General features: G+C 65.4%; 1 protein-coding gene across 1 annotated transcript in view; it reads left to right on the top strand.

Moving 5' to 3' along the window:
* Positions 1-18,945: 18,945 nt before the first annotated feature.
* OBSCN (obscurin, cytoskeletal calmodulin and titin-interacting RhoGEF) overlaps positions 18,946-25,981 on the top strand; it is a 127,034-nt gene continuing 119,998 nt past the window's right edge. Inside the window, exons 1-8 of the mRNA XM_088020475.1 lie at positions 18,946-19,927; positions 21,027-21,296; positions 21,541-21,801; positions 22,530-22,838; positions 22,952-23,218; positions 23,791-24,069; positions 24,441-24,716; positions 25,383-25,658. Coding sequence (XP_087876601.1) covers positions 18,946-19,927; positions 21,027-21,296; positions 21,541-21,801; positions 22,530-22,838; positions 22,952-23,218; positions 23,791-24,069; positions 24,441-24,716; positions 25,383-25,658 — 2,920 coding nt within the window. The remainder of the gene's footprint in view (positions 19,928-21,026; positions 21,297-21,540; positions 21,802-22,529; positions 22,839-22,951; positions 23,219-23,790; positions 24,070-24,440; positions 24,717-25,382; positions 25,659-25,981) is intronic.

Genomic DNA, 25,981 nt, shown 5'->3' with positions numbered 1-25,981 from the left:
AGGGGAAGCCCTGGGTCCTTGCCAGGCCGCATTTCCCTGGGAACAGACGCATTCGGGGGCCTCCGCCCTTGCCTCTTGCCGTGGAAGCAAAAAGGTAAGTTTTGAGTATCTTTAGGAGGAGAGGCTGGGGACCAGAGACTGTCCCCTCCACGGTCCGGCTGTCTTCCGTTGGACGAAGTTCGTGCAGCACCAGCGTGCGCGGACCAGAGAGGCGCGTGGCCGGAGAAAGCGCGCCGGCTCGCCGGCATCAACATGCGCCCCGCAGCCGTTCGTAACCTCGCGACAGGTTCTTCTCTGCACCTGACGCGCGCTGTCTCCGCGCCCAGGTGTCCCCGGTGCTGCCGTGTGGCGGCTGGCCCTCCCCGGGGTCCACGTGGCGGTCATTTGCTCCAGGGGATATTATTGTGTTCTCGAAATACTCCTGGGGAAAGTCCACTTGAAACCGGCTGGAATGAGAGGACGCACAGCGGCGCGTCCTCTAGCATCCATAGGAGCCTTGGCGGCCAGCCGCCCTGCCCGCCCTGCTGGGCCCCAGCCGGGGGCAAGGTGGGCTTCGTGGGGACCACCAGCAGGGGCAGGCGGGGGACCACAGCCAGGTAGCTCCCGCCACAACCCGGTTTCCTAGAACAAAGTTTAGTCTTTCACATGTTTTCCTTGGGAAGGAATCCGGGCTCTGGATCTGAGGTTAAGGTCCTGTAGGGGCACGGAGGGTTCCAGCACAGGGCTTCTGGGGATGGCCACAGCAGTCTAGGGCAGTTCTCCCGCCTTCTCACTCCAGCGGCTTCCGAGGGACAGAGGGAGGCAGCGTGGACCAAGGGCTCCCTTCCTGCTCCCCTGATCCTGAGCCTCGGAATGGTGGGTCATGGACGCAGCCTCCTAGGACTGAGGAGATCCAGTGCTTCCCCACACAACTGGGACCGGCTGGTGGCCTTCCCCTGGAACCAAGCCTGGCCCCCGATTTCTTGCACACTTCCTTCTGTAGCCCCACATCACGTGTCTGGGGTTTGCAGCCACCCTGAGCCACCCTGCGGTGGGGTTGGGTGGGGCTGACCCCCTGGTGGTGGCACTTGCTGTGATCCTGGCTGGGATGGGGCGCAGGCCTGGAAGCGGCAGGACCGTGCTGTGCAGGTACAGCTGTGGGTGCCGGTGGTGGCCTGGGCCCCACAGGGGTGCACTCAGGTCCAGAAAGAGATGGCCACCCCAGGGGTGTGCTCAGGGCACAGTGTGGGTGCTGGTGCTCCCCCATCTTGGCTGTCCCCCCTGGGGCCTCAGCCATGCCCTCCAGCTGGCAACTTTCCCTGCCCATGGGCCCGGGAGGCTCTCCCAGATGCCTACCATGCACACCCAGAGCCAGCTCCCCTTCCCCTGTCCCACCCCTGCTTCCGGGCGAGTGCAGAGCCTGGAGGTCCCTCAGCTGTCCTGCTGCCTGCAGCGCTGGGCCAGTGGCTAGCCAGGATGTCCCTCTGGTCCCTGCCTGCGGTCCTCAGTGTGTGTAGCCAGGATGTCCCTCTGGTCCCTGCCTGCGGTCCTGAGTCAGTGGCTAGCCCAGGAAGTCCCTCTGTTCCTCGGGGGTCCCTCACCACCTCGCTGTAGGCTCCTTTCCCCTGCTTGACCCTTGTCCTGGCCCTCAGCTCCTGGCCGCAGGCTCAGCCTCTCGTGGCCGAGAGCAGGTGGTGGGGGCACCAGGAACCAGCAGAGGTGCGGGGAACGGGAACCCCACTTCGTGCTGTGGTTTTCACTTGATCCCTTGCTTTGCTGACTGACGTCATCTTTTTAAGAGTTAAGTCTGTGGATACAATCTCCCCTCATTTTAAAAACCGCTGTGTAGTGCTGACCTGCCCAAGGACACCGTCATTTCTGTGTCCACGTGTCATTGATGGGCATGGAGCTCCTTTCCAAAGCTTCTCATTAATGGCAACAGTGTGACTGCTCCCATTGGGCCAGGTTCCCAATTTTTACCGTTGTGTCCCCACCCCGCCACAGCCTCCCCAGCCCCCCTCCACACCCAGTAGTTTTAACCCCTTCCACGTTCTTTCAAAACCGAACTCCAGACCGTACTTGGAATTCAACGTTTTCCCCATTAATGTCCCCGTTTCATGCCCGGATCTGTGCAGGCTGTGGTCTCATGGCCATTGGTCATGTGCTCAGGAGAGAGTCAGGTGTGACCCTGTCAGCCGTGGAAACCAGCAAACGATGCCCACTCTGAGCCACGGTCCGTTGGCTGCAAAGTGCAGACACACCGTCCCGGGGACCATGCACCAGGTGTCCAGAGGGAACACTGGCAAGGGAGACTGAGCATGCTTGCCTTCCGCCTAGGAGCAGGCCTGTGGCTAACCTTGGGGAGGTCGGTGGGCGGGGCAGCCAGCTTCCGCCCTCCCACCCAGAGTTCACGACTCCCACTTCACAAGCACTCCTGTCTAACAGAGGGGCTCCCAGGGCCGCGGGGTTGGCAGCCCCCACCCCACTCCCGGGAGGGTGGTTCCAGGGTCGCGCCGGGATGATGGTGGCTCAGGCCTGGGGGTGCCTCTGAGCATGGCGCTCCCCAGACAGACAGACCACTCACAGCCCAGGGACACCCACTCCTTCCTATCAGGGCTGCTAGGGAGATGGCACCGTGGGATGCAGCCAGAATGGGGAAGGTCCGACACGTCAGGGGGGCTGAGTAGACACACGGAGCACCCAGGAGAGCAAATGTCCCACAAGGGCCCAGGGATGTGTGGGAGGGGGCTGCAGCCAGTGACTTGGGATCCCTGCAGAGATAGCAGAGTGGGAGGGTGAGCTATGGAGGGTCACAGGAGGGGGGACAGCAGAGGGGGAGCTATGGAGGGTCACAGGAGGGGGGACAGAGGAGGAGGGTGAGCTATGGAGGGTCACAGGAGGGGGGACAGGAGGGTGAGCTATGGAGGGTCACAGGAGGGGGGACAGAGGAGGGTGAGCTATGGAGGGTCACAGGAGGGGGGACAGAGGAGGGGGAGCTATGGAGGGTCACAGGAGGGGGGACAGAGGAGGGTGAGCTATGGAGGGTCACAGGAGGGGGGACAGAGGAGGGTGAGCTATGGAGGGTCACAGGAGGGGGGACAGGAGGGTGAGCTATGGAGGGTCACAGGAGGGGGGACAGAGGAGGAGGGGGAGCTATGGAGGGTCACAGGAGGGGGGACAGAGGAGGAGGGTGAGCTATGGAGGGTCACAGGAGGGGGGACAGAGGAGGGGGAGCTATGGAGGGTCACAGGAGGGGGACAGAGGAGGAGGGTGAGCTATGGAGGGTCACAGGAGGGGGGACAGCAGAGGGTGAGCTATGGAGGGTCATAGGAGGGGGGACAGCGGAGGAGGGTGAGCTATGGAGGGTCACAGGAGGGGGGACAGAGGAGGGGGAGCTATGGAGGGTCATAGGAGGGGGACAGAGGAGGAGGGTGAGCTATGGAGGGTCACAGGAGGGGGGACAGAGGAGGGGGAGCTATGGAGGGTCATAGGAGGGGGGACAGAGGAGGGGGAGCTATGGAGGGTCACAGGAGGGGGGACAGAGGAGGGGGAGCTATGGAGGGTCACAGGAGGGGGGACAGCAGAGGGTGAGCTATGGAGGGTCATAGGAGGGGGGACAGCGGAGGAGGGTGAGCTATGGAGGGTCACAGGAGGGGGGACAGGAGGGTGAGCTATGGAGGGTCACAGGAGGGGGGACAGAGGAGGAGGGGGAGTTATGGAGGGTCACAGGAGGGGGGACAGAGGAGGAGGGTGAGCTATGGAGGGTCACAGGAGGGGGGACAGAGGAGGAGGGGGAGCTATGGAGGGTCACAGGAGGGGGACAGAGGAGGAGGGTGAGCTATGGAGGGTCACAGGAGGGGGGACAGCAGAGGGTGAGCTATGGAGGGTCATAGGAGGGGGGACAGCGGAGGAGGGTGAGCTATGGAGGGTCACAGGAGGGGGGACAGGAGGGTGAGCTATGGAGGGTCACAGGAGGGGGGACAGAGGAGGGGGAGCTATGGAGGGTCACAGGAGGGGGACAGAGGAGGAGGGTGAGCTATGGAGGGTCACAGGAGGGGGGACAGAGGAGGGGGAGCTATGGAGGGTCACAGGAGGGGGGACAGAGGAGGAGGGGGAGCTATGGAGGGTCACAGGAGGGGGGACAGAGGAGGGGGAGCTATGGAGGGTCACAGGAGGGGGGACAGAGGAGGAGGGGGAGCTATGGAGGGTCACAGGAGGGGGGACAGAGGAGGGGGGTGAGCTATGGAGGGTCACAGGAGGGGGGACAGAGGAGGGTGAGCTATGGAGGGTCACAGGAGGGGGGACAGGAGGGTGAGCTATGGAGGGTCACAGGAGGGGGGACAGGAGGGGGAGCTATGGAGGGTCACAGGAGGGGGGACAGAGGAGGGTGAGCTATGGAGGGTCACAGGAGGGGGGACAGAGGAGGAGGGTGAGCTATGGAGGGTCACAGGAGGGGGGACAGGAGGGTGAGCTATGGAGGGTCACAGGAGGGGGGACAGGAGGGTGAGCTATGGAGGGTCACAGGAGGGGGGACAGAGGAGGAGGGTGAGCTATGGAGGGTCACAGGAGGGGGGACAGAGGAGGGGGAGCTATGGAGGGTCACAGGAGGGGGGACAGAGGAGGGGGAGCTATGGAGGGTCACAGGAGGGGGGACAGAGGAGGAGGGGGAGCTATGGAGGGTCACAGGAGGGGGGACAGAGGAGGGGGGTGAGCTATGGAGGGTCACAGGAGGGGGGACAGAGGAGGGTGAGCTATGGAGGGTCACAGGAGGGGGGACAGGAGGGTGAGCTATGGAGGGTCACAGGAGGGGGGACAGGAGGGGGAGCTATGGAGGGTCACAGGAGGGGGGACAGAGGAGGGGGAGCTATGGAGGGTCACAGGAGGGGGGACAGGAGGGTGAGCTATGGAGGGTCACAGGAGGGGGGACAGAGGAGGAGGGTGAGCTATGGAGGGTCACAGGAGGGGGGACAGAGGAGGGGGAGCAATGGAGGGTCACAGGAGGGGGGACAGCAGAGGGTGAGCTATGGAGGGTCATAGGAGGGGGGACAGCGGAGGAGGGTGAGCTATGGAGGGTCACAGGAGGGGGGACAGAGGAGGGTGAGCTATGGAGGGTCACAGGAGGGGGGACAGAGGAGGGGGAGCTATGGAGGGTCACAGGAGGGGGACAGAGGAGGAGGGTGAGCTATGGAGGGTCACAGGAGGGGGGACAGAGGAGGGGGAGCTATGGAGGGTCACAGGAGGGGGGACAGAGGAGGAGGGGGAGCTATGGAGGGTCACAGGAGGGGGGACAGAGGAGGGGGAGCTATGGAGGGTCACAGGAGGGGGGACAGAGGAGGGGGAGCTATGGAGGGTCACAGGAGGGGGGACAGAGGAGGAGGGGGAGCTATGGAGGGTCACAGGAGGGGGGACAGAGGAGGGGGGTGAGCTATGGAGGGTCACAGGAGGGGGGACAGAGGAGGGTGAGCTATGGAGGGTCACAGGAGGGGGACAGAGGAGGGGGAGCTATGGAGGGTCACAGGAGGGGGGACAGAGGAGGGTGAGCTATGGAGGGTCACAGGAGGGGGGACAGAGGAGGGTGAGCTATGGAGGGTCACAGGAGGGGGGACAGAGGAGGGTGAGCTATGGAGGGTCACAGGAGGGGGGACAGAGGAGGGTGAGCTATGGAGGGTCACAGGAGGGGGGACAGAGGAGGAGGGTGAGCTATGGAGGGTCACAGGAGGGGGGACAGAGGAGGAGGGGGAGCTATGGAGGGTCACAGGAGGGGGGACAGAGGAGGAGGGTGAGCTATGGAGGGTCACAGGAGGGGGGACAGAGGAGGAGGGTGAGCTATGGAGGGTCACAGGAGGGGGGACAGCACAGGGTGAGCTATGGAGGGTCACAGGAGGGGGGACAGAGGAGGAGGGGGAGCTATGGAGGGTCACAGGAGGGGGGACAGAGGAGGGTGAGCTATGGAGGGTCACAGGAGGGGGGACAGAGGAGGAGGGTGAGCTATGGAGGGTCACAGGAGGGGGGACAGCACAGGGTGAGCTATGGAGGGTCACAGGAGGGGGGACAGAGGAGGAGGGGGAGCTATGGAGGGTCACAGGAGGGGGGACAGAGGAGGGTGAGCTATGGAGGGTCACAGGAGGGGGGACAGAGGAGGGGGGTGAGCTATGGAGGGTCACAGGAGGGGGACAGAGGAGGGGGAGCTATGGAGGGTCACAGGAGGGGGGACAGAGGAGGAGGGTGAGCTATGGAGGGTCACAGGAGGGGGGACAGAGGAGGAGGGTGAGCTATGGAGGGTCACAGGAGGGGGGACAGAGGAGGAGGGTGAGCTATGGAGGGTCACAGGAGGGGGGACAGAGGAGGGTGAGCTATGGAGGGTCACAGGAGGGGGGACAGAGGAGGAGGGTGAGCTATGGAGGGTCACAGGAGGGGGGACAGAGGAGGAGGGTGAGCTATGGAGGGTCACAGGAGGGGGGACAGAGGAGGAGGGTGAGCTATGGAGGGTCACAGGAGGGGGGACAGAGGAGGAGGGGGAGCTATGGAGGGTCACAGGAGGGGGGACAGAGGAGGGGGAGCTATGGAGGGTCACAGGAGGGGGGACAGGAGGGTGAGCTATGGAGGGTCACAGGAGGGGGGACAGGAGGGTGAGCTATGGAGGGTCACAGGAGGGGGGACAGGAGGGTGAGCTATGGAGGGTCACAGGAGGGGGGACAGGAGGGTGAGCTATGGAGGGTCACAGGAGGGGGGACAGAGGAGGGTGAGCTATGGAGGGTCACAGGAGGGGGGACAGAGGAGGAGGGTGAGCTATGGAGGGTCACAGGAGGGGGGACAGAGGAGGGTGAGCTATGGAGGGTCACAGGAGGGGGGACAGAGGAGGGGGAGCTATGGAGGGTCACAGGAGGGGGGACAGAGGAGGGGGAGCTATGGAGGGTCACAGGAGGGGGGACAGCAGGGTGAGCTATGGAGGGTCACAGGAGGGGGGACAGAGGAGGGTGAGCTATGGAGGGTCACAGGAGGGGGGACAGAGGAGGGGGAGCTATGGAGGGTCACAGGAGGGGGGACAGGAGGGGGAGCTATGGAGGGTCACAGGAGGGGGGACAGAGGAGGGGGAGCTATGGAGGGTCACAGGAGGGGGGACAGAGGAGGGGGGTGAGCTATGGAGGGTCACAGGAGGGGGGACAGAGGAGGAGGGTGAGCTATGGAGGGTCACAGGAGGGGGGACAGAGGAGGGGGAGCTATGGAGGGTCACAGGAGGGGGGACAGAGGAGGAGGGGGAGCTATGGAGGGTCACAGGAGGGGGGACAGAGGAGGGGGAGCTATGGAGGGTCACAGGAGGGGGGACAGGAGGGTGAGCTATGGAGGGTCACAGGAGGGGGGACAGAGGAGGAGGGTGAGCTATGGAGGGTCACAGGAGGGGGGACAGAGGAGGAGGGTGAGCTATGGAGGGTCACAGGAGGGGGGACAGAGGAGGGGGAGCTATGGAGGGTCACAGGAGGGGGGACAGAGGAGGAGGGGGAGCTATGGAGGGTCACAGGAGGGGGGACAGAGGAGGGGGAGCTATGGAGGGTCACAGGAGGGGGGACAGGAGGGTGAGCTATGGAGGGTCACAGGAGGGGGGACAGAGGAGGAGGGTGAGCTATGGAGGGTCACAGGAGGGGGGACAGAGGAGGGGGAGCTATGGAGGGTCACAGGAGGGGGGACAGAGGAGGAGGGGGAGCTATGGAGGGTCACAGGAGGGGGGACAGAGGAGGGTGAGCTATGGAGGGTCACAGGAGGGGGGACAGAGGAGGAGGGTGAGCTATGGAGGGTCACAGGAGGGGGGACAGAGGAGGAGGGGGAGCTATGGAGGGTCACAGGAGGGGGGACAGAGGAGGAGGGGGAGCTATGGAGGGTCACAGGAGGGGGGACAGAGGAGGAGGGGGAGCTATGGAAGGTCACAGGAGGGGGGACAGAGGAGGAGGGGGAGCTATGGAAGGTCACAGGAGGGGGGACAGAGGAGGAGGGGGAGCTATGGAAGGTCACAGGAGGGGGGACAGAGGAGGAGGGGGAGCTATGGAAGTTCACAGGAGGGGGGACAGAGGAGGGGGAGCTATGGAGGGTCACAGGAGGGGGGACAGGAGGGGGAGCTATGGAGGGTCACAGGAGGGGGGACAGGAGGGGGAGCTATGGAGGGTCACAGGAGGGGGGACAGCAGGGTGAGCTATGGAGGGTCACAGGAGGGGGGACAGAGGAGGGTGAGCTATGGAGGGTCACAGGAGGGGGGACAGAGGAGGAGGGGGAGCTATGGAGGGTCACAGGAGGGGGGACAGAGGAGGGGGAGCTATGGAAGGTCACAGGAGGGGGGACAGAGGAGGAGGGGGAGCTATGGAGGGTCACAGGAGGGGGGACAGAGGAGGAGGGTGAGCTATGGAGGGTCACAGGAGGGGGGACAGAGGAGGAGGGGGAGCTATGGAGGGTCACAGGAGGGGGGACAGCAGAGGGTGAGCTATGAAGGGTCACAGGAGGGGGGACAGCAGAGGGTGAGCTATGGAGGGTCACAGGAGGGGGACAGAGGAGGGGGGTGAGCTATGGAGGGTCACAGGAGGGGGGACAGAGGAGGAGGGGGAGCTATGGAGGGTCACAGGAGGGGGGACAGCAGAGGGTGAGCTATGGAGGGTCACAGGAGGGGGGACAGGAGGGTGAGCTATGGAGGGTCACAGGAGGGGGGACAGAGGAGGAGGGGGAGCTATGGAGGGTCACAGGAGGGGGGACAGGAGGGTGAGCTATGGAGGGTCACAGGAGGGGGGACAGAGGAGGAGGGGGAGCTATGGAGGGTCACAGGAGGGGGGACAGAGGAGGGGGAGCTATGGAGGGTGACAGGAGGGGGGACAGAGGAGGGGGAGCTATGGAGGGTCACAGGAGGGGGGACAGCAGAGGGTGAGCTATGGAGGGTCACAGGAGGGGGGACAGCAGAGGGTGAGCTATGGAGGGTCACAGGAGGGGGGACAGAGGAGGAAGGGGAGCTATGGAGGGTCACAGGAGGGGGACAGAGGAGGGGGAGCTATGGAGGGTCACAGGAGGGGGACAGAGGAGGGTGAGCTATGGAGGGTGACAGGAGGGGGGACAGAGGAGGGGGAGCTATGGAGGGTCACAGGAGGGGGACAGCAGAGGGTGAGCTATGGAGGGTCACAGGAGGGGGGACAGAGGAGGGGGAGCTATGGAGGGTCACAGGAGGGGGGACAGAGGAGGAGGGGGAGCTATGGAGGGTCACAGGAGGGGGGACAGAGGAGGAGGGGGAGCTATGGAGGGTCACAGGAGGGGGGACAGGAGGGTGAGCTATGGAGGGTCACAGGAGGGGGGACAGAGGAGGAGGGTGAGCTATGGAGGGTCACAGGAGGGGGGACAGAGGAGGGGGAGCTATGGAGGGTCACAGGAGGGGGACAGCAGAGGGTGAGCTATGGAGGGTCACAGGAGGGGGACAGGAGGGTGAGCTATGGAGGGTCACAGGAGGGGGGACAGCACAGGGTGAGCTATGGAGGGTCACAGGAGGGGGGACAGGAGGGTGAGCTATGGAGGGTCACAGGAGGGGGGATAGAGGAGGGTGAGCTATGGAGGGTCACAGGAGGGGGGACAGAGGAGGAGGGGGAGCTATGGAGGGTCACAGGAGGGGGGACAGGAGGGTGAGCTATGGAGGGTCACAGGAGGGGGGACAGAGGAGGAGGGTGAGCTATGGAGGGTCACAGGAGGGGGGACAGAGGAGGGTGAGCTATGGAGGGTCACAGGAGGGGGACAGAGGAGGGGGGTGAGCTATGGAGGGTCACAGGAGGGGGACAGAGGAGGAGGGTGAGCTATGGAGGGTCATAGGAGGGGGGACAGAGGAGGAGGGGGAGCTATGGAGGGTCACAGGAGGGGGACAGGAGGGTGAGCTATGGAGGGTCACAGGAGGGGGGACAGCACAGGGTGAGCTATGGAGGGTCACAGGAGGGGGGACAGGAGGGTGAGCTATGGAGGGTCACAGGAGGGGGGACAGAGGAGGGTGAGCTATGGAGGGTCACAGGAGGGGGGACAGAGGAGGAGGGGGAGCTATGGAGGGTCACAGGAGGGGGGACAGGAGGGTGAGCTATGGAGGGTCACAGGAGGGGGGACAGAGGAGGAGGGTGAGCTATGGAGGGTCACAGGAGGGGGGACAGAGGAGGGTGAGCTATGGAGGGTCACAGGAGGGGGACAGAGGAGGGGGGTGAGCTATGGAGGGTCACAGGAGGGGGGACAGCAGAGGGTGAGCTATGGAGGGTCACAGGAGGGGGGACAGAGGAGGAGGGTGAGCTATGGAGGGTCACAGGAGGGGGGACAGAGGAGGAGGGTGAGCTATGGAGGGTCACAGGAGGGGGGACAGAGGAGGAGGGTGAGCTATGGAGGGTCACAGGAGGGGGGACAGCAGAGGGTGAGCTATGGAGGGTCACAGGAGGGGGGACAGCAGGGTGAGCTATGGAGGGTCACAGGAGGGGGGACAGAGGAGGAGGGGGAGCTATGGAGGGTCACAGGAGGGGGGACAGAGGAGGGTGAGCTATGGAGGGTCACAGGAGGGGGGACAGAGGAGGAGGGGGAGCTATGGAGGGTCACAGGAGGGGGGACAGAGGAGGAGGGTGAGCTATGGAAGGTCACAGGAGGGGGGACAGAGGAGGAGGGGGAGCTATGGAGGGTCACAGGAGGGGGGACAGAGGAGGGTGAGCTATGGAGGGTCACAGGAGGGGGGACAGAGGAGGAGGGGGAGCTATGGAGGGTCACAGGAGGGGGGACAGGAGGGTGAGCTATGGAGGGTCACAGGAGGGGGGACAGAGGAGGGTGAGCTATGGAGGGTCACAGGAGGGGGGACAGAGGAGGAGGGGGAGCTATGGAGGGTCACAGGAGGGGGGACAGAGGAGGGGGAGCTATGGAGGGTCACAGGAGGGGGGACAGAGGAGGAGGGTGAGCTATGGAGGGTCACAGGAGGGGGACAGAGGAGGGGGAGCTATGGAGGGTCACAGGAGGGGGGACAGAGGAGGGTGAGCTATGGAGGGTCACAGGAGGGGGGACAGAGGAGGAGGGTGAGCTATGGAGGGTCACAGGAGGGGGGACAGAGGAGGAGGGTGAGCTATGGAGGGTCACAGGAGGGGGGACAGAGGAGGAGGGTGAGCTATGGAGGGTCACAGGAGGGGGGACAGCAGAGGGTGAGCTATGGAGGGTCACAGGAGGGGGGACAGCAGGGTGAGCTATGGAGGGTCACAGGAGGGGGGACAGAGGAGGAGGGGGAGCTATGGAGGGTCACAGGAGGGGGGACAGAGGAGGGTGAGCTATGGAGGGTCACAGGAGGGGGGACAGAGGAGGAGGGGGAGCTATGGAGGGTCACAGGAGGGGGGACAGAGGAGGAGGGTGAGCTATGGAGGGTCACAGGAGGGGGGACAGAGGAGGAGGGGGAGCTATGGAGGGTCACAGGAGGGGGGACAGAGGAGGGTGAGCTATGGAGGGTCACAGGAGGGGGGACAGAGGAGGAGGGGGAGCTATGGAGGGTCACAGGAGGGGGGACAGGAGGGTGAGCTATGGAGGGTCACAGGAGGGGGGACAGAGGAGGGTGAGCTATGGAGGGTCACAGGAGGGGGGACAGAGGAGGAGGGGGAGCTATGGAGGGTCACAGGAGGGGGGACAGAGGAGGGGGAGCTATGGAGGGTCACAGGAGGGGGGACAGAGGAGGAGGGTGAGCTATGGAGGGTCACAGGAGGGGGACAGAGGAGGGGGAGCTATGGAGGGTCACAGGAGGGGGGACAGAGGAGGGTGAGCTATGGAGGGTCACAGGAGGGGGACAGAGGAGGGGGGTGAGCTATGGAGGGTCACAGGAGGGGGGACAGCAGAGGGTGAGCTATGGAGGGTCACAGGAGGGGGGACAGAGGAGGAGGGTGAGCTATGGAGGGTCACAGGAGGGGGGACAGAGGAGGAGGGTGAGCTATGGAGGGTCACAGGAGGGGGGACAGAGGAGGAGGGTGAGCTATGGAGGGTCACAGGAGGGGGGACAGAGGAGGGTGAGCTATGGAGGGTCACAGGAGGGGGGACAGAGGAGGAGGGGGAGCTATGGAGGGTCACAGGAGGGGGACAGAGGAGGGTGAGCTATGGAGGGTCACAGGAGGGGGGACAGAGGAGGGGGAGCTATGGAGGGTCACAGGAGGGGGACAGAGGAGGAGGGTGAGCTATGGAGGGTCACAGGAGGGGGACAGAGGAGGAGGGTGAGCTATGGAGGGTCACAGGAGGGGGACAGAGGAGGAGGGTGAGCTATGGAGGGTCACAGGAGGGGGACAGAGGAGGAGGGTGAGCTATGGAGGGTCACAGGAGGGGGACAGAGGAGGGGGAGCTATGGAGGGTCACAGGAGGGGGGACAGAGGAGGGGGAGCTATGGAGGGTCACAGGAGGGGGGACAGAGGAGGGTGAGCTATGGAGGGTCACAGGAGGGGGGACAGAGGAGGAGGGGGAGCTATGGAGGGTCACAGGAGGGGGGACAGAGGAGGAGGGTGAGCTATGGAGGGTCATAGGAGGGGGGACAGAGGAGGGTGAGCTATGGAGGGTCACAGGAGGGGGGACAGCAGGGTGAGCTATGGAGGGTCACAGGAGGGGGGACAGAGGAGGAGGGTGAGCTATGGAGGGTCATAGGAGGGGGGACAGAGGAGGGTGAACTATGGAGGGTCACAGGAGGGGGGACACAGGAGGAGGGGGAGCTATGGAGGGTCACAGGAGGGGGGACACAGGAGGAGGGGGAGCTATGGAGGGTCACAGGAGGGGGGACAGAGGAGGAGGGGGAGCTATGGAGGGTCACAGGAGGGGGGACAGAGGAGGAGGGGGAGCTATGGAGGGTCACAGGAGGGGGGACAGAGGAGGAGGGGGAGCTATGGAGGGTCACAGGAGGGGGACAGAGGAGGAGGGGGAGCTATGGAGGGTCACAGGACAGTTGGAAGGGCTTTGGAGGAATGTGAGGAGCCCCTAAATGCTGGGTTCGGGGATTATTGAGTTGAGAACACCCCTCTAGTCCCTGTAGGGGTCAGTGTCTTTAGAGGAGGAGGAAGGGGCTCCTAGGGTTTGCCCTGTGTTCCCTGGGGACACCTTGAGTCGCTGGCTGTGCCTGTACCAGGAAGAAACACCCCAGTGTCCTGGAATCTGGAAGCCGCTCTCCCCGGAACCCTGAGACATAAGTGTCTGTTTAAACCTCCTGGTCTGTGGTGTTATTATGGTGTTGAGTGAAGATTTGGGTACCCCAGGGCATCTGGTCTGTGCTCAGAGCCTCAGTTCCTCCACTGCACACAGGGGAGCTGGCTCAGGGGCAGGGGAGAAGCTCAGCATGCAGAGCAGTCCCTTAATGCTGGCCATGGTAGGTCCCCGTCCTCCCTACCCTTGTTCCTGCCTCGCTGGGTGCTCCGGACCCCTGGCCCTTACAGCCCGGTGTGGTGGGGGTCAGCAGGTAGACACACCTGCAGGAGAGGTCCTCAGGTGAAGTGGGTGCAGGGGCCTGCTGGGTGTCTCACCCTGGTCCGCACCCTCAGATGGGGTCCCTAGGGTGTGTCTCAGAGCTGGGCCGCTGCGGGCAGGGGTCAGCCCCTTCCCAGGAAACCCAGGACTCCCACAGGTTGGCCCCTGGGTTCTGGCTAGGCCCCCACCAGGCAAAGGCCACCTGTCCTCCAGGTGGGCCTGGCGTTTTGTCCACGCCGGTCCCTGCAGCAGGGCCATGGGGATGGAGTTGGGAACAGACTGCCTGGGGCATGTACAGCACTGGCCGTTGTCCTGCCTGCCCACCCCTGGGGCCTGCAGCCCTTGTCCATGGCCAGCAGGGGTCCCTGGCTGGGTTCTCGGGGACTCCCCACTCCCATTTAAAGGTGCCATGGACACCCAGTCAGGCCAGGTGCTGCCAATGAAGGACCAGGGATAAAGAACCTGCCTTGGGCATGTGTGTGGTGGGGACAGATTGGGGCTGATGCTGGGGCCTATGCTGGGCTTCTGGCTGCCCACCTCCACCCAGAGGCTCAGAACTTTCAGATGGCCAGTGCTCTTGGCATGCTCCTGGGTCCCCCTCTCCCGTCTGCGTGGTTCTGGGTCCCTTTCTGGGTGGCCCCAGGTCCCCCTCTCCCCTCTTGAGAGTTCTGGATCGCCTCTGGACAGTCCTGGGTCCCCCTCTCCCGTCTGGGTGGTTCTGGGTCTCTTTCTGGGTGGCCCCAGGTCCCCCACTCCCTCTGGACAGTTCTGGGTCCTCTCTGGCTGGTTCTGGGTCTCTTTCTGGGTGGCCCCAGGTCCCCCACTCCCTCTGGACAGTTCTGGGTCCTCTCTGGCTGGTTCTGGGTCTCTTTCTGGGTGGCCCCAGGTCCCCCACTCCCTCTGGAGAGTTCTGGATCTCCTCTGGCTGGTTCTGGGTCTCTTTCTGGGTGGCCCCAGGTCCCCCTCTCCCCTCTGGAGAGTTCTGGATCGCCTCTGGGCAGTCCTGGGTCCTCTCTGGCTGGTTCTGCGTGGCCTGGATCCCCCTGTCCCTCTGGCTGGTTCTGGGTCTCTTTCTGGGTGGCCCCAGGTCCCCCTCTCCCCTCCGGACAGTTCTGGATCTCCTCTGGACAGTCCTGGGTCCTCTCTGGCTGGTTCTGCGTGGCCTGGATCCCCCTGTCCCTCTGGCTGGTTCTGGGTCTCTTTCTGGGTGGCCCCAGGCCCCCCTCTCCCCTCCGGACAGTTCTGGATCTCCTCCGGCTGGTTCTGGGTCTCTTTCTGGGTGGCCCCAGGTCCCCCTCTCCCCTCCGGACAGTTCTGGATCTCCTCTGGCTGGTTCTGGGTCTCTTTCTGGGTGGCCCCAGGTCCCCCTCTCCCCTCCGGACAGTTCTGGATCTCCTCCGGCTGGTTCTGGGTCTCTTTCTGGGTGGCCCCAGGTCCCCCACTCCCTCTGGACAGTTCTGGGTCCTCTCTGGCTGGTTCTGGGTCTCTTTCTGGGTGGCCCCAGGTCCCCCACTCCCTCTGGAGAGTTCTGGATCTCCTCTGGCTGGTTCTGGGTCTCTTTCTGGGTGGCCCCAGGTCCCCCTCTCCCCTCTGGAGAGTTCTGGATCGCCTCTGGGCAGTCCTGGGTCCCCTCTGGCTGGTTCTGGGTCTCTTTCTGGGTGGCCCCAGGTCCCCCTCTCCCCTCCGGACAGTTCTGGATCTCCTCTGGACAGTCCTGGGTCCTCTCTGGCTGGTTCTGCGTGGCCTGGATCCCCCTGTCCCTCTGGCTGGTTCTGGGTCTCTTTCTGGGTGGCCCCAGGTCCCCCACTCCTTCTGGACAGTCCTGGGTCCCCTCTGGCTGGTTCTGGGTGGCCTGGATCCCCCTGTCCCTCTGGCTGGTTCTGGGTCTCTTTCTGGGTGGCCCCAGGTCCCCCTCTCCCCTCCGGACAGTTCTGGATCTCCTCCGGCTGGTTCTGGGTCTCTTTCTGGGTGGCCCCAGGTCCCCCTCTCCCCTCCGGACAGTTCTGGATCTCCTCTGGCTGGTTCTGGGTCTCTTTCTGGGTGGCCCCAGGTCCCCCTCTCCCCTCTGGACAGTTCTGGATCTCCTCTGGACAGTCCTGGGTCCTCTCTGGCTGGTTCTGGGTCCCTTTCTGGGTGGCCCCGGCTCCCTTCGAGGTGGTCTCGGGTGACCCTCTGGGTGGTCCTGGGTCTCCTGGGCTCCTTCCTGTCTTGTCCTCCAGGATGCTAGTCTGAGCAAGGATCCCCACCAGGTGGGGTCCCGGCCCCACCCACATCGTTGCTGCCCCCCCCGCCCCCACAGCTGGCCACCCAGAGCCTCTGCCCTTTGCCTCCCTGGGGCTGGGGGTGAAACCAAATCCCAGGCAGTGACACCCGGGCTATTTTGGAGCTGGGCTGGGCTGGGCTGGCCGGCGGTGGGGGCGGGCCCAGCCTTCTCCAGCGGACAGCCTCGGTCTGTCCTTTCGTCCCTGACCAGTGTGAGGACCGGCCAGAGAGTGGGCTGCTGGGTGGGAGCTGTGTCAGTCCCGGACCCGTGGCGGGAGGTGAGACCCAGCAGCCCCTGTTCCTTCAGCGGCGCCCCACGCCTGGGTGCTGCTCCCAGCCTCCCGTAGAGACAGGTGAGCAGGCGGAGCGGGCAGGGTGGGGGGCCATCCCAGGTCGAGCCCCTCTCCTCCAGGGCTGTTTGGTTGAAGGTCAGGGCTCTGGGGTGCAGAGGGCCTGGGGAGGGGTGTGCAGCCAGGCTGTGTAGCTCCAAGGGTTGGGGCTCTGGAGTCCAGCCCCTGACACCGTGGTGACCTGAGCTGGGCCCTCATGCGGGGGGTGGGAGGCCGGGGGCCGGGGGGCACATCCACCTCCTCCTTCGGGGCGCCTTGCTGTAAGGGAGGCCTGGGGGTCTGGCCAGCCCTGCCCCCATCTCTGCTGAGATGGATGCCCGCTGACAGCTGGGGCTATTTTGGGCCTGTTGGCTCAGCAGAGGGGACGGCCAGAGGGGCACTGACACCTGACTCCAGGAAAGAATTTCCCCGGAGTTCGGGAAGCCGCCAGGCCAGGGGTCTAGGGGGAGGCGCAGACTCCAGGAGCTGCGGGTGGAAGTCTTTTCTGGAAGGGTTGGGGTGGGGCAGCAGGGGCTCCCAGGAGGGGACCAAGGTTCTTCAGTCGGGCTGCAAGCCGCTTCCCACTTGGCCCTATGAGGACCCAAGGTGGGCCAAGCTCCAGAAAACCACGGATGGAGGCTGTGCGCAGGGCTGGGGTCAGCCCTAGGGACTCCGAGGCTCCAGAGGCATGACCCCAGATGGAGGTGGGGAGGTCGTGGTCTCCTCGTGGCGGGAGGCTCCTGCCAGTGGCAGGTTGGGGCCTCCAAGGAGTGAGGAGTCCACTCTGAAGAAGGAAGGGGCTTCCCGGGAGGCTGGGGCTGAGGTCTTGGCCAGGTGTCCCCTCCTGAGCCTCCTGCCTCACTGCTGCATGTCCAAGTCCAGTGGGAGTTCTGGGGGCCCCCAGAGGGCGCCCCCCTTTGGCCTGAAGGAGTGGGGCTCTGGAGTCCTTGGGCCAGCATTTAGGGCACCGTGGCTCTGTGGGCCAGTGGCGATGCCTACCCAGAGGGGGTTGAGTGGGGGGGAGCCCCCAGGTCTCATGGGTCTGCTGCATTGAGGTGGGGAGCCCAGGCCCTTCACCAGGGCGCCAGGCATCAGGACCATCCCTGGGGGTCTGAGAAGATCTTGGGGTCTCTGCCCATCCTTCCCAGGCCAGGCCTCAGCCTGTCACCTGCCCAGGTCCTGGGCTGGTTTCCCCTAAGCACATGCAGTGATGGGAACTCCCTCTCCAGCCCCTGCCCTCCTGGCCCCCAGAGACCAGCAGCTGTGGAGGTGGCCCTCTGCCCCTGCCCGCTCATGAGCTCGGAGCACCGTGCTCCCGTACCTGCACCTGGAGCGGTGGGGGTGAGGATGCAGTGTCCTGCCTCAGGGGTACCCGCAGACCAACTGTGATTGAGGAGGGGGGCACTGGGAGCTCAGAGCTCAGGGCCTCCGGAGACCTGGAGTCAGAGTAGCCCTTCCCCAGAGGGACATCAAGGCCCAGGAGGGCATCCGTGGAGGTGGGGCTCGGGTGGCCGCCCGCCCAGGGCCTCCCAGCCCCAGAACTTGGCCAGGCAGTGGGGGACAGGGGACAGAGGTGCTGACTGCACAGTGAGTCAGCAGGCTGGTGCGGGCTCACCTCCTCGAGGGGGATTAAGGGGGATTAGGCCCTGAATCACAGGACGGGAGCCCGAGGGCCCAGAACGTCACCCCACTTGTCCCCCAGTGGGCAGCCCATGCTGGAAGCCCAGCCCTGGGTTGGGGAGGGAGTGAAGGCGCTTGGGGCCAGCCCTGAGCCCGGGGGTCTGCTGTTCTTACAGAAGGGGGGGTAGGCCAGGCCCATGCTCAGCTTACCCACCTGTGCTAGAGGCCAGCCAGGGCCTGCAGGGCATAGGCAGAGGCCAGCCACCTGGGGCCTTTAGTATGAGGGGTGCCAACCTGTCCCCACAGGGTCCTCCCAGCCAGTGGAGACACAAAGCCTGTAGAGTGGCCAGGCCCGGCCAGTCGACCTGGCCAGGCTCAGCCCGACGTCCCTGGTTCGTCCCCGGGGGCCTCTCCGCCTGTCCTCCCTGGGCTGACTATGTGCCGTCCCCCGGGGAGGAGCCACTGCTCCCAGCAAGCGGGTGTGGGCGGCTCAGTGGGCTCGGGGCAGGCTTGTGAGGAGTCCACCTCGCAGCAGGGTGTCCAGTCTCCCTGCTCATCAGGGTTGAGGCGAGGTGGGAACCCTGGAGAGGAGCTGATGGGCCCAGTACACGGGACTTTTGTCGGGGGTGCTGCCGGGGGCGGGGAGAGCTGAGGTGCACAGAGCCAGAAGTGTGGCTTCGGAGGCTGAGTCACCTGGAGGAGGAAGGGGCAGGGGCTCAAAGAGGAGCCTTCTGGGATGGAGAACCGGTGACCTCCGGGGCACCGCACTCGGAGAGGGACGAGCCAGCGGCAGGCACCTCCCTTGGCCAGGCCCTGTCCAGGTTCAGGGAGCTGCCTCCTCTTTGAATAGGGGAGACAGGCAGATCGGAGTTTCAGACTCCAGGGGTCGGCGGTGTGTGGGGAAGGGGGACTGGTCACCCGAAGGCAGCTGGAGGTGGGGCGGGGAACACACATACAGAGGCAGGTCTGTGTGGAGAGGTACAGCGTGGCCCCCAGGTAGGGAGGCCGAACAGAGAGGGGGACCAGCCAGGTTGCTGTGTGGTGTTTTGGGACAGGTGCTCAACTGAGCCTGGAGTTGGGGTGTGGGGCTAGAGCTGGGGGGACAGGAAGGAGATAGGACCTGGGGGTGGGGGGCGATCAGGCGGTGGGGGGGGCGCGCGTCCACCCTGGGTCAGGCTGGGTTCTTCAGGAGGAACTGGCCGGGTGGGGCCCAGGTGGGGGACTCTAACAGTACCTGGGTCTCATCCCCACTATGACCTTCCCCCAACCCGCTCACAGGTCCCTCCCGCTGCCCCCACCCCCCACCATGGATCACTCATTCAGCGGGGCACCCCGATTTCTGGCCCGCCCCAAGGCCTTCGTGGTGTCCGTGGGCAAGGATGCCACGCTGAGCTGCCAGATCGTGGGCAACCCTACGCCGCACGTGAGCTGGGAGAAGGACCAGCAGCCCGTAGAGGCGGGCGCTCGCTTCCGCCTGGCCCAGGACGGCGACCTGTACCGTCTCACCATCCTGGACCTGGCACTGGGCGACAGCGGGCAGTATGTGTGCCGCGCGCGCAACGCCATCGGTGAGGCCTTCGCGGCTGTCGGCCTGCAGGTGGACGCGGAGGCCGCTTGCGCCGAGCAGGCGCCCCATTTCCTTCTGCGGCCCACGTCCATCCGCGTGCGCGAGGGCGCGGAGGCCACCTTCCGCTGCCGCGTGCGCGGCTCGCCGCCAATGGCCGTGAGCTGGGCCAAGGACGGGCGGCGCTTAGGCGCGCCCGACGGCCCCCGAGTGCGCGTGGAGGCCAGCGGCGAGGCGAGCGCGCTGCGCATCCAGGCCGCGCGGCCCCGCGACGGCGGCACCTACACGGTGCGCGCCGAGAACCCGCTGGGCGCCGCCAGCGCCGACGCCGCGCTCACCGTGGACGCGGATGCAGACGCTGCGGGCCCTCCCGGGGCCTCCACAGCCGCGCTTCTGGCGCACCTGCAGCGGCGGCGCGAGGCGATGCGCGGCGAGGGCGCCCCGGCCTCGCCACCAGGTTCTGGCACGCGCACCTGCACCGTGACTGAAGGCAAGCACGCGCGCCTCAGCTGCTACGTGACGGGTGAGCCTAAGCCCGAGACGGTGTGGAAGAAGGATGGGCAGCTGGTGGTCGAGGGCCGGCGACACGCGGTGTACGAGGACGCTCAGGAGAACTTCGTGCTCAAGATCCTCTTCTGCAAGCAGTCAGACCGGGGCCTCTACACCTGCACGGCATCCAACCTGGTGGGCCAAACCTACAGCTCCGTGCTGGTCGTCGTGCGAGGTGAGCTCGGGGTGCTGGGCGCACGATCCCTGCGCGTGGTCGCTGCCGAGAAGCGCCTCCCCAGCCCCTCCCCCCAGTCCTTTCCGCCTGGAATGGAATCCGTTGTAGAGTCCAGAGGTAGAGGTCTTGGCGGCTCTCGCGTTTCCAGAGCCACAGAACGAGGGCGACAGCGGATGACCCTCAGCCTGTCCCCTTGTGAGAGTCGCATGAGTGAATAACAAAGCGCTCTGTCCTCAGCGCCCCCTCCTCCTGGGAGATGGCCCGGGTGACCCAGGCACTCCACCTCTCTCTGGCCACCTCTCAGGATGCTAAGGGGGTCTCCCTGGCAGAGTGGGGGAGAAAGGTAGGGCCGGGGCTGGGGCCGCGCCAGGTTTAGCCGGAAGGCGGTTCTGGGCCAGTTTAGAGGCTCCTGCTGAGGACCCTGTAGGGGTCTGGGCCTCCCCCAGGGTTCTGGGGGAAAGCGTGGGCAACATATGAGGTTGTGTTGGCGAGGCTCCTAAGGCCAGAGCCCCACCTCCACCTCTGTCCCGCTGGAGGGTCTCAGGGCGCTCCAACCTTCCGTGCGCGCCACAGTACCATCGCCCCACCGGGTAAATGGCCCCGTTCCTCGGGGGTGCCCTGCAGAAGCTGCACAGGGGAAAGTGCGCAGGGCAGCAGGGCTTGGCCCACGGCCGGGGCTCAGGGGGTTGCACGGCGGCCAGCCCTGGTCCCGCTGCCTCGCTGCTGGCGTGGCTGTGAGCGTGAGCCCTGCGGATTTTGCGGCCCGGGAGCAGCATCACTGGGCTGTTTTGGGGCTTTATGTGCCTCGTTTCCAGACATCTTCTATTTAAGGGGAGGGGGCTCTGTAGGTCCTGTGCCCTCTCCCCTGCCCCCTCTTCCATCCCCCTATCTCCCTGGACTCATCCCTGCTGCACCTCTGCCTTCGCACCCAACCCCTGCCCTGGTCCCCTGCCCCCACTCCAGCCCCGTACTCCGACTAACGGGAGCCCCTTGACCTTCCCTGCTTCCTGCCCTTACCCCACTCTCCGCCGCCCCACCCTCCTCCATCTCCTCCCGCTCCTCTCCGCGGCCCACCGGCTCACGCGCCCTCACCCCGCAGAGCCCGCGGTGCCCTTCAGGAAGCGGCTACAGGACCTGGAGGTGCCGGAGAAGGAGTCGGCCACGTTCCAGTGCGAGGTGGAGCTGCCGACCACCGAGGCCGCGTGGTACAAGGAGGAGACGCGGCTGTGGGCCAGCGCCAAGTACGGCATCGAGGAGGCGGGCACCGAGCGCCGGCTGACCGTGCGCAACGTCTCGGCCGACGACGACGCTGTCTACATCTGCGAGACTGCGGAGGGCAGCCGCACGGTGGCGGAGCTCGCGGTGCAAGGTGGGCTGCGGTCGCGCCGGGTTGGGGTGGGTAAGGGGAGGGAAGGGGCAGGACCGGCTGGGGAGGAGCGCGGAGGAGCTGCGGGGCAGAGGCGGTGCAGGGGCGGCGGGTGGGCTCCGGGGAGGGGCGAGCAGGGATGGGGGCGGGGCGGGCGGGGGCGGAAGGTGGGCTCGGGGGAGGACGGGTGGGCCGCCCCCCGCCCCGCCCCCCCATCCGACCAGTCCCCCTGCCCTGTCCGCCCCAGGAAACCTCCTCCGGAAGCTCCCGAGGAAGACCGCGGTGCGAGTGGGGGACACGGCCATGTTCTGTGTGGAGCTGGCCAGGCCGGAGGACTCCGTCCACTGGCTGAGGAACCAGGAGGAGGTGGTGGCTGGGGGCCGCGTGGCCATCACCACAGAAGGCACGTGCCACACGCTGACCATCTCCAAGTGCAGCCTGGAGGACATGGGCGAGGTGACCTTCACGGCTGGGGACTGCCGGACGTCCACGCAGTTCTTTGTGTCCGGTAAGGGCCCGGGGGGTCCCTCGGACGGACAGGGCCCTTTCCCTCCCTCTGTCCACTGGTCCCCGCTGGGCGGTCCCGTTTGCTGCAGGGAGGGCTTCGGGGGCCGGCCCACGGTCACAGCTCTAGTTTCTCGGAGCCCTGGTCTGTTTGCTGCCCTCCGTCACTGTGGTCACCCCAGGTGACCGCAGAGTAGCAGTTCTGGTGACCCCCACTCTGCGAACCAGAGTAGAAGGTACAGCTTGTCCTAGGGGCCCACGTGTGGGTGAGACAGCTGTGGGACATTGTGCGTGAGCGTGTCCTCTTTCTGTGGGGCCTTTGGTGTCACGTTTGTAGACTGGGAGTAGGTCCCTCCCCACCGCCCCCACTGGGTCAGCCCTTTGTTGGGGTCAGTACCCTCAGAAGGGTCCCCGCGCCCTGCTTCGGTCACTGCCCGGTCCGAGACCTGGATACACAGAAGGGGCTTGTCCCCAAGGCCCCTGGACAGCTTGTGGTGGCCCTGGACCGTGTGTCCCCACAACCAGAGCCCTCTTTGCACTGCAACCAGGGAAGTGTCCACAAGGCTGGGGCTGGGGTCACGGGCCTGCAGCGCCCCTTGGCCCAGCGGTGCCCTCGGGCTGTGGCCAGTGCAGCCGGTGAAGGCACGCCCCCAGGGGGGAGGTTGACCTGGGACCCAGGGCTCGGGGAGGGAGCTCCCAGTGAGTGACGTCCTGGGGCTGCGCTCTGCCCAGCCCCTAGGAAGCCGCCCCTGCACGCCCCGGAGGCCCCTGAGGTAAAGGCCAGGACAGAGTGCTCCGTGACCCTCGGCTGGTCCCCACCACCCCACGGGGACCGCCCTGTCCCCATTGATGGTTATCTGGTGGAAAAGAAGCGGCTTGGCGCCTACACCTGGAGCCGGTGCCATGAGGCCAAGTGGGTGGACGTGCATGAGCTGACCGTGGCTGGCGTGTCCGAGGAGGGGGACTTCCAGTTCCGGGTGTCAGCTGTGAACAGCTTTGGCCACAGTCCCTACCTTGAGTTCCCGCAGACTGTCCACCTGGGTAAGTGTGCCTGCCCCGTGGGCTTCCTGGGGAAGGGGGCGCTTGGGCCCAGGCTCGGGAGGAGGAGGGCCGGAGGGTAGAGCCTGGCCCCTTCTGAAGCCCTCACCCTGCAGCCCCCCAGCTGGCTGTGAGGATGCCTTTGAAGGCAGTGGAGGCCGTGGAGGGTGGCGAGGTGACCTTCTCCGTGGACCTCACTTTGGCCTCGGTGGGCGAGTGGTTCCTGGACGGGCGGGCCCTGAAGGCCAGCAGCGTGTACGTGATCCGTCACGAGGGCACACGGCATGCCCTCACCATCCGCTCCGTGTCCGCCAGCCTGCATGGTGCAGAGCTCAAGTTTGTGGCCAACGGCATCGAGAGCAGCATCCGCATGGAGGTCCGAGGTAGGAGGACCCCGGCTGTGAGCCCCAGGCGTCTGCCCCAGGGGTGGGGTGGGGGCTTCCGGAGCTGCTCCTTGTCCCCGGGGCAGGTGGGCTCCGGGCGGTCTCCTGGATGAGGCAGGGCTGGGCAGGGGAGGGCGGCGTGAGCCCGCTTGCCCAGGGCTGGCAGTGGCCTCGGCCGCAGGGTGCGAGTGGAGGAGGGGCTGCGGAGCCTCACTCTTCCATCTGCCTGCTCCCCTCCGCCCCGAACGCCCCTTCCTCTCTGCTGATTCCTTCTGGGACCCCGCAATCTTGTCTCTTCCTTTCCGGCCTCTCCCTGTTCCCGCATGCCTGACTCTCCCCACCCGGTCCCTCTGCATTGCCCCTTCCCCCCGTCCAACCCCTCTGTGCACCTCTGTCCCCTCTTCGCTCTTCACTCCCTCTGTGTCCGCTCCCCGTCCATGTCCTCTGCCCACGCCCCAATGTCCGCATCCCCGTCCCCTTCTCCTCCGTCCATGCCTCTTCTGTCCCGTCCCCCACTGTGCACGCCCCCTCTCTGCCCACGCACCTTCTGTGCACTTGTCTGTGGCCTCAAGCGGCCCCAGGACTGACCACCAAGCGTCCAGTGGCAGCTGTGAGAGAAGTGCTGGCCCGGCTGCATGAGGAGGCGCAGCTCCTGGCCGAGCTGTCAGACCAGGCTGCAGCAGTGACGTGGCTGAAGGATGGCCACGCGCTGCCACCAGGCCCCAAGTACGAGGTGCAGGCGACGGCCGGGCAGTGGGCCCTGCTGGTGCGGGATGTGGTGCGAGACGATGCTGGCCTCTACGAGTGTGTCAGCCGTGGGGGCCGCGTCGCCTACCAGCTCCTGGTGCAAGGTGATGCCTGCTGTGTGTGTGTCCACGTCCCATGGTCACAGCCGCACCCTCTGTTCCCCAGCTCTGGGCGGTGGGAGCCGCTGTTCTCCATCCTTGGAGCGGGGTGGGGGCTGGGGCATGCTCAACTGACCTTGGGGAGTGGGGCGGGCGAGGATGGGGAGGGGAGGCTCTGCTCAGTAGAGGGAGGGGCTTCCTAGCAGCAGGTGGCACTCCAGGGGTTGGCAGTCGGCACCCCCGCCAGTCCTGCCTCTGAAGGGGACCCTGGTCTGGGTGAGGCCCCCAGGCCCCAAGCGTCTCCATTTGCTATCCGCGTGGGTGTATGTGTGGCTGGGGCGCTGCTGGCTCGCCTGACCGCCCGTGTGCCCTTGCAGGGCTCACTCCCTTTCTGCACAAGGACACAGCTGGTGGCTGTGTGGATGCCGTGGCTGGAGGCCCAGCCCACTTTGAATGTGAGACCTCTGAGGCCCACGTGCGCGTGCGCTGGTACAAGGACGGCACGGAGCTCAGTCGCTCCAGCCAGCGCTTCTTGCAGGAGGACGTGGGCACGCGGCACCGGCTGGTGGCAGCCTCGGTCACCAGGCAGGATGAGGGTACCTACTCATGCCGCGTGGGTGAGGACTCCGTGGACTTCCAGCTGCGTGTCTCCGGTGAGCTGCAGCCTCCAGGGCTTGGTGGGTGGGGAGCAGGTCCGGCTGCATCAAGGACTTGTGAGGCCAGGCTGTCCGGCCCTTCCTTTCTTCCAAGAAAGCCTGGGAGGGGCAGTCGCTTCTGGATTTGGGAGAAGGAACTCCCCACGGAACTAACGTTTAGATGAGAAAAGATGTGGGTGTGGAAAAAAAAAAGATAAGAGGAAAATTTGCAGCTTCCTTTCTCCTTTGAAGATGAGGAAGTGAGGCAGACAAGACCCAAAAGGTGCTGGAAGCATTCTCAGCAGCTTAGATTGGGATCTTGATGCCTAAGGTTTTGGTTCTTTCTAGAAGCTCTAGGAGCCTCTTGGCAGATTCTGAGTCCAGCTTTGTCTGAGTCCTAGCCCTTAGTAGGGTCTTGGCCACTGCCCCCCAGGCCTCCCTCTGTCTGTCCCCAGGCACTGGCCTGGCTACCCATCGTGGTGCTCAGAGGCTGCTCCCCACCATGCCTAGGAGGAGTCACAGCATCAGGTCCCCCTGTGCCCGAGGAGGGTCCTACCGGCAGCACCTGACTGTGAACGATTCCCAGGGTTGCCTGGGGTGTAGAGCATGCTGTGCCCTGGCTCCAGGACTTGGGGGCCCTCACAGCAGTGGGGCTTCTGACCGTGCATCGCTCTCTGTCCCCAGAGCCCTCTGTGGTGTTTGCCAAGGAGCAGCCAGCACGCCGTGAGGTGCAGGCCAAGGCGGGGGCCAGCGCCACCCTGAGCTGTGAGGTGGCCCAGGCCCAGACAGAGGTGACGTGGTACAAGGATGGGAAGAAGCTGAGTGCGAGCTCCAGAGTGCACGTGGAGGCCAAGGGCTGCAGCAGGCGGCTGGTGGTGCAGCAGGTGGGCAAGGCGGACGCTGGGGAGTACCGCTGTGAGGCCGGGGGCCAGAAGGTGTCCTTCCACCTGGATGTGGCAGGTCAGTGATGGAGATGTGAATTTGCTTTGTCTGGGAGGATTGTGCCTGTTTTCCAGTCCAGACAAAAGTGATGGCCATGCCGTGTGAGCTGGTGTGGGCTCACCTGGGTGTCCTGGCGTAGCTGAGCTGGGGGTGATGGGTCAGTGGGCGATGGCCACAGGTTGGTGTGCGGTCTCATTGGCCCACTGGGCATGTGTGGTCTTGCATCCCTCTGAGGCCCAGGCAGACAAAGGTATGGGTTGGGTCTGGTGCACGTCACAGGTCAGTTGACAAGGCCGACGTGTCCACATCCCAGGAACAGGCCCGGAGGAGGTGTTCTGGAG

The sequence above is a fragment of the Eumetopias jubatus genome, unplaced genomic scaffold, assembly GCF_037043125.1.
Source record: "Eumetopias jubatus isolate StellerSeaLion01/CBP00866 unplaced genomic scaffold, mEumJub1_p1.0 scaffold_30, whole genome shotgun sequence".
Lineage (NCBI taxonomy): Eukaryota > Metazoa > Chordata > Mammalia > Carnivora > Otariidae > Eumetopias > Eumetopias jubatus.
The sequence above is the reverse complement of the archived record's forward strand: the minus strand, read 5'-3'. Positions and strand labels throughout refer to the sequence as shown.